At 47.3% G+C, this 7,448-nt stretch overlaps 1 protein-coding gene across 1 annotated transcript; it reads left to right on the top strand.

Annotated features, from left to right (window-relative positions):
• Nucleotides 1-3: 3 nt before the first annotated feature.
• Nucleotides 4-2,533, top strand: NDUFB11 (NADH:ubiquinone oxidoreductase subunit B11). The gene is made up of 3 exons (XM_036907462.2): nt 4-507; nt 2,036-2,166; nt 2,309-2,533. The coding sequence occupies exons 1-3, from the start codon at nt 301-303 to the stop codon at nt 2,433-2,435; spliced, it is 465 nt and encodes a 154-aa protein (XP_036763357.2). The 5' UTR covers nt 4-300; the 3' UTR covers nt 2,436-2,533.
• The last annotated feature ends 4,915 nt before the right edge of the window (nt 2,534-7,448 follow it).

Below are 7,448 nucleotides of genomic sequence, written 5' to 3'. Positions count from 1 at the left end.
AATCGAGGGATTCCCTGGGATCTGCATCCACCCGCATGTCACCGCTTTCTTCTCAAGGAAAGGAGCGGACCTATCAGTCAGAAATAAAATAGCCTGATCCAGACGACAAGAAAATGTTTGCTCTCATGAGGCCGTGATAGAGGGCTATGCAACGTCTCACTTCATCCGGAAACAAAATCCAGACTCTGGACCAAATTATTGCAGCGAGGACAAAGTGATAAAGATCGCGCCCGGGCCAACTGCAGCTGCGCACAGTCGCATTTCCGTCTCCGCCCCCGAAATCCTGCTGAACAATCTGTCATGGCGGCCGGGGCGTTAGGTTTGTGCACTCGCCGCCTTTTGGCAGCAGCAGCGATGCGAAGGCTTCTGGCTGCCCGTGTTCGCTGGGAATCCAGCTCGTCCAGGTCTGTGATCGTCCCGTCCGCTGTGGCGGAAAAGCGGACACCGGGACCGAAAATACGCTGGCAGGAAGACCCGGATCTGGAGGACGAGAACCTCTATGAGAAGGTGAGAGGGAGGGGAAACGGGACGCCGGAAGGGTCATTCGGGGGTCGGCGGACGCGGCGCTGTAGAGGACGTATTTTAGGTGACTGCGGATTGCGCAGCTGGTGAAATTCTTGAAGACTTGGGAATTTTGCTTCTCCTCCTTTGTCTCCTGATCATCTTCGGTTCAGGGCCAAAGGCGAGATTGGCCTTATTTTGCAGACAAATGCCAAACCTGAAGCAGGAAGTGCTCAAAACACGTTAAAAGCAATACAGTATAACAATAACACTAAACACCGATAGGGCGCTTGTTCAGTGACAGTGTTCTAAACACTTTAGTAAACTGACTCATCTAATCCTGAAAACAACCCCGTTTCAAAGTACGTTCTATTAGTATGCCCATTTTACAGACGAGGAAACTGAAGCATAAAGATGTTCGGTGACTTGCCCAAGCTCCCATAACTTAATGTATGGTGGAATCAGGTCCGCTGTGCTGTATTGATAGCAGAGACTCTGAAATCAGAATCCCTAGGTTGGGTACAGGCATTGACAGCCACTAACCTGTGTGATCTTGGGCAAGTAGCCTTATCTCTTGGTGCCTCAGTTTCTTTGAAAATAGGGAAAGTAGGACACCTAAAACAAAATACCACACCTGCCTCATGTCATTAAATTATTCAAAATGCTCGGAACAGCTGCTGGTACCTAGTAAATATTCAGAATTAGAAGGTGTTAATTATTATTGCCATTTTCCACCTCACTGGGATATTGTCAAGTTTGTGTATGTGAAAAGGCCCGGCACATAGTAAGTACTTAATCAATACTAACTTCTGGTTAAGGCTCTTGGATATATAGGATGCTTATTCATTTATTCATTCATTCTGTAAATATGTATTGAGGAACTGCTGTATGCCAGGTTGCAGATCTGGGCCCTAGAGGTTCAGCAGTGTGGAATTCAGATAAAGCCCTTGCTTTTATTGAGCTTGTATGATAGTGGATAACAGGGAAAATAAACATGTAAACATTTTGAAAACAGTAATATAGAATTGATCATGTAAGATAATGTATACGGAGGATCGGAGGAGATGCTACTTTGGTACGCTAATACATGCTAGAAAGAAAGTTGAGCAGAATTAGGGGATAGAGAGTGACTTGAAGTTAGGGAATAGTTTTATTAAGTTGAACCATAGGAAATTGCCAATATTCAACCATTTTTGACCTAGAAAAATGGCAATTTCCTATAGTTCAAATGAATAGACAAGGTGACTAAGGAATGCTCCCTAAAGGAAATGGTGAGGAAGCCAAAACTTTGAATGAGGAGACAGATCTAGACCTGACTAGATCTGGAGAAGAGGCTTTCCAGGCAGAGGGAAACAGCAAGTGCAAAAGCCCTGTGATAGGAAGAAGCTTGACAAGTCATAAAACTAGAAAGAGAGAAATTTAGGGAGGATGGGGAGATTGATCTCAGGTGAAATTGGGGACCAGCTTATGCAGAGCCAGCATAAGGCTTTGTGGAGCAGCAGGAAGCCCTCATCTCTTCCTTTCTTCACCACAGAATCCAGACTCCCACGGTTATGACAAGGACCCTGTTGTGGACCTCTGGAACATGCGGGTTGTCTTCTTCTTTGGCTTCTCCATCGTCTTGGTCCTTGGCAGCACCTTTGTGGCTTATCTGCCTGACTACAGGTGCATGGGGTGTCCAAAAGAGTGGGATGGGTGGACACAGAGGCAGGGGTGGAGATTGCCTTGTAGGGGGATTGGGGAGCTAAGATAGGGATTGGTGTCCAGTGAGGTTCCCTGACATCTACCCTGACGCTGTTGCCTCCAGGATGCACGAGTGGGCCCGCCGGGAAGCTGAGAGGCTTGTGAAATACCGAGAGGCCAATGGCCTCCCCATCATGGAATCCAACTGCTTTGACCCTAGCAAGATCAAGCTGCCAGGGGATGAAGACTGACCGGTTTCTGAGTGGAGCTCAAGAAGCACCATCTTTTCCACACCCTCCCCGCCATTCTCTCCTCTCCTCAGAGCACCTAATTAAAAGGACTGAAAGTCTGACTGGCTGGTTTTGATTTTGTTGTGAGGGAGATGTGCGAGTTGGGGCATCAGGCCTTAAAAGGTCCACTGCAGCCTTTTGTGGGTGTTCTGGGTATCTATTTCTGTGTAACAAACACACGAAAACTTAGAGGCTTAAAATGACAATTTGGCATTATCTTTTTCCTTTTTTTTTAAATTAAGGTATCATTGACATACAACCTGATGAAGGTTTCACATGAGCAACATTGTGGTTTCAACATTCACCCATGTTATCAAGCGCCCCCCCCACCATTGCAGTCACTGTGCATTAGCATAGTAAAATGCTATAGAGACATTACTTCTCCATGCTATACTGCCTTCCCCATGACCTACCTATATTGTGATTGCTGATCATAATGTCCCTTAATCCCCTGCTCCCTCCCTCCCTCCCCACCCCTTTTCCCTTTGGTAACCTCTAGTCCCTTCTTGGAGTCTGTGAGTCTGCTGCTGTTTTGTTCCTTCAGTTTTGCTTTGTTGTTATACTCCACAAATGAGGGAAGTCATTTGGTACTTGTCTTTCTCTGCCTGGCTTATTTCTCTGAGCATAATATCCTCCAGCTCCATCCATGTTGTTGCAAATGGTAGGATTTGTTCTTACAGCTGAATAATATTCCATTGTGTATAGGTACCACATCTTTATCCATTCATCTACTGATGGACACTTAGGTTGCTTCCGTATCTTGGCTATTGTAAATAGTGCTGTGATAAATATAGGGGTGCATCTGTCTTTTTGAATCGGGCTTGTTTTCTTCAGGTAAATTCCTAGGAGTGGAATTACTAGGGTCAAATGTTGGCATCTTTTATGGTCTTGTGGTTGACTGGGCTCAGCTACATGGTTCTTGCAGTGTTAGATGATTGCAGTCAGATGGTGGCTGGGGCTGGAGTTATCTGAAGGCTGGACATCCTGGATCGCTTCTTTACCCTCTTGTCTGGCACTTCAGTCTTCGTAACCTGTCTCTCCAGCAGATTAGCCTGGGCTGCTTTTAGGGTTCCTCTGGATGGGAGTGTAGCCGAAAGAAAGACATTGATGGCAGCCATCTTTAGAGAAAAGCTGCCATACTGGGACCTCCTTCGTTGGAAAAAGGGCCAGGGTGACCAGGGATTGAGGATGATGGACCAGAGCAGGGCTTTTCTGTCACTGAGGATGAGTGTTTCTCCCTTCTGCCTCCTCTGTTCCTCTCCGGCCTTCCGGCTTTCTGCCTGCCCTTCTTGGTGGGTCTGGATGCCTCTCTCTTCCTTTCTGCTCTGATCTGGCTGGTCTCTGACTCAAGGTGGTCATCTCTGTGTGTGTGCTTGTGTGTCTCTTTCTCTCCCTGACCCTTCTCTCTCTCTGTCAAGTAGGAAGTACCTCCCACCCCTGACCCCTGCCTGCTTTCTCTCTGGGAATTAGCTGTTTCCTTGCATCAGGGGCTTACTCATACTCTCTGTCTCTGTTTCTCTGAGTCTCTGGATCTGGCAAGTGGAGCAGGAGACTTGCCCTGGCTGTCTTTCTTTCTTTCCAGGGAGTCTCTCCTAGATCCCTGGTAAGTCTGGACATCTGGGCTCCTCTTCTTTTTTTTTTTTTTTTTTTGAGTTTAGCTATTTATTAGTTGCTAGGGTTACAGTAACAAAGTGCCACAGACTGAGTGGCCTAAACAACAGAAATTTATTTTCTCACATCTCTGGAGTCAATAAATCTGAGATCAAGGTTTGGTTTCTTCTGAGGCCTGTCTCCTTGGTTCGTAGATGGCCATCTTCTCCCTGTGTCTCCACGTAATCTCTGTGTGTATCTGTGTCCTCTGTGTATATCCGTGTCCTCATCTCTTCTACAGACATCAGTCATATTGGGGTAGGGCCCTAATTTTAACTTAATTACCTCTTGAAAGACCCTATCTACAAATGCAGTCATCTTCTGAGGGCTCCTCTTCTTGCCCCCAACATTCCTGCCCTCTCCCTGATGGCCCCCTTCCTCAGCTCACACTTTTGAGATTCCCACATCACATGCTCGTTGCTACAGCCTCTGGGAATGCTTCTGTGTGGGACTTTGGGGAGTGGAGGAGCTCCCAGTCACTGGCCACTGGAAGAAAGACTGGCCTGATGGCTCCCCACCAGAAGCGATGCCCCCACCTCTAGCTGAGTCTTGGGGGGAGCCCCAGTCTGCTTGTCTGTGGCTAAGGTGGGAGCAGTGGAAGTGAGCAGTGTCACTCCCTGAGTGCTTCCTTGTGCAGCCGGTGTCCCAACTCAGGGACAGGCCCAAAGCTGAGAATACTAATGTGTAAAGGGAGCACTCCTCTCTCCAGCCTGTGGTTACTGGGACTATGGAAGTAAAGGATGTGTTACCTCAGCCACCAAATGCCAGAGTATATTGGAGTAATAGCTCCTATAGTAAACCTCAGCCCGTTGGTGCCATATCCTCCATCGGCCCAGAGAACATGTGCACCCACCAGATGAAAGCTCCATGAGGGCAGGTATTCAGGCATGTCTCTTCGCTTAGAGCAGGCATTGATACAGCATGTGCTTGAGAAACATGTTCCCTCTGGCATGGCTGCCACCCCCTACCATCAATGCCCTTCAGGCCTACCATCCCCGAGGATGAGCATTCCAGATCCCCCCAGCTCTGCCTCCTCCTCAAGCTCTCAGACTGAAAAAACCTGCATTCTGGTCAAACAAGAGGCTGCTGTTGGACTAAATCCTAAAACCCATGCCCTTGCCCCCTTTGTGATGGCAGCAATACCACCATCCCCCTCCCTCACTGGGGCCCAGCCAAACTGGCCACCTCTTTTTTTAACCACTGAATTAAAATGTGCATACAGTAAGGTATATGTACTGTAAGTGTACGAAGCTCATTTACTTTCTACAAGCTAGACACACCCATGTAACCAACATCCAGGTTCGGAAAGAACATGAGCAAATCCCAGAAGATCCCTTCAGGCCCAGCCCCCTGCCCCAAGGGCAACCACTCTCTGGTTTGGGACTTACTGGAAGCCCAGTCCTGCATTTTTGTGTCTGGCTTCTTTAATTCAGCATGATATCTGTGAGATGGATCCATGTTGTTACACAATCAGTAGTTTTTCCACCCACATTGCTGGAGTCTCTTCCACTGTGTGCATCAAAACACTTCATCCATTCTGATGTTGATGGGCATTTGGGTAGATTCTATTGGTGGCTATTAAGAATAATTCTTCTGTGAACATTTTTGCACACATCTTTTGATGGATATATACACTTATTTCCCTTGGGCATATACCTAGGAAGGCAATTGCTAAGTCATGAGGTAAACATGTGTGATCAACTTTGGTAAGTCATGCCAATGATCCAATCTACACTTTCCCCAGAGGTGAATGCCACATTTTCGCCACCACTCAGCGTTCTCCATCTTTTTCACGGTAGCCCTTCTATGGCATGACTGACCTTTGGCAGACCACCTTTGGATGAACGGGTGGGAGTTGAGTGCCTACTACTATGTACCAAGCCCTGATCATGTGCCAGGCCCTGACAAATACCAGGATCCCTGTCCTCAGGAATTGCCGGGTTGCGGGTGGGGGCCAGCATGAGTGGTCAGAGAACTTAAACACAATGTTTTCACCCCACTCCATGATCCCAAGGATATTTGAGCCTTGATATTATGGGCCCAGCTTTGCTCTGGAAACATAACAGGTAGCAATCTCCATCCTTCAATCTAAGAAAGCATGTATTATGTGCAAGGTCCAGTGAACAAAGCAGTCAGAGTCCCTTTAACAGACATGTCCCTCACCATATTCCTGTGGCTTTACTGCTCCAGTGTACACTGGCCGACTGCCAGCTGCCAGGGGTTGCATCTCTTCACTGGAGGGCTTCCTCTCCAGCTGCAGAAGGCTGTTCTGTTTGTGGGCCTGGCAGGTTGCAAGGGCCAGGAAATGAACACCCCCTTTGATGAGAGCTGGTAGGTAAACACCCCTGTCCCCCGCCCCTCAGTTGGGATATCTCTTAAGGTGTGTGTTCTCTCTGGCCCCAGAATTCCTCAGCAGGGGCTTGCTCCAGTTTCCCACAGCGATAAGTCCCTTAATAGCTGTCTTCATTGGCCAGCTTCTCTCCTTTGTCTCACTTCCGCCCTTCCTCACTACCCTACAGGTGCTTCCCAGATTCCGTCCTAGATCAACTGTGTGACTTCAATCCTGTTGTCTTCTGGAGGACCAAACATAGACAGTCTTTGTCCTCAAGGAGTTAACCTCCAGCTGCAGGTCAGACCAATAATAAACAAACACAGAAATCAACAGATGAGATTAAATTCTACCAGAAGGTCAGTGTGGCTGCAATATTGTGCTTATGGAATCACTGGAATCCTCCAGGGAGAGTGGCTAGAGATGAGGTTGTAAGGGTGGTCACAGAGCAGATCCACAGGGCCCCATGGGCCATGGTTAAGACTTTTGATTTTACACACTACGCAAAGTTGGCCAGAGGCTTGCTGAAAACCCAGTTTATCCAAGCCCATCTCAGACGATTCTGGACTGTGTAAGGGGGCTTGCTTACAATTTTTCTCATGGATGACCCAGGAAATAAAAACAAAATATCTTACCAGATTCACAGTGACTATTTACTGATAGAAGCACCACGGAATAAACTGACAACAGCCGCAACTGTGAACTTTAAAAACGTGTTGAGGAAAAAGTGATGGCAGGATGTGATGCTCTCAACAGTGTGAACCTGCACATTTTGATCCTGGAATATTAGACTTGGTGAGCACTGACCACAAATAAAGCTCAGAATGACAAGGAGCTATGCATTCAACAAATATTTATTGAGTGCTTACTGGGTGCCAGGCATTCTTTTAGGCAGTGGGGGTACAGTGGGGAAGAAAAGATTCAAAAAGTTCTGCCCTTAGTGGAGCTTATATTCCAACAGAGGGAGACAGACAATAGACCAGGCAACAAATTAC

The sequence above is a fragment of the Manis pentadactyla genome, chromosome X, assembly GCF_030020395.1.
Source record: "Manis pentadactyla isolate mManPen7 chromosome X, mManPen7.hap1, whole genome shotgun sequence".
NCBI lineage: Eukaryota > Metazoa > Chordata > Mammalia > Pholidota > Manidae > Manis > Manis pentadactyla.
The sequence above is the reverse complement of the archived record's forward strand: the minus strand, read 5'-3'. Positions and strand labels throughout refer to the sequence as shown.

Coding starts and splice junctions, on each gene's coding strand:
- NDUFB11 (XM_036907462.2), top strand. CDS start 301: ATGGCGGCCGGGGCGTTAGGTTTGTGCACTCGCCGCCTTTTGGCAGCA. Junction 508..2,035: donor ACGAGAACCTCTATGAGAAG/GTGAGAGGGAGG, acceptor TCTTCACCACAG/AATCCAGACTCCCACGGTTA. Junction 2,167..2,308: donor GCTTATCTGCCTGACTACAG/GTGCATGGGGTG, acceptor TGTTGCCTCCAG/GATGCACGAGTGGGCCCGCC.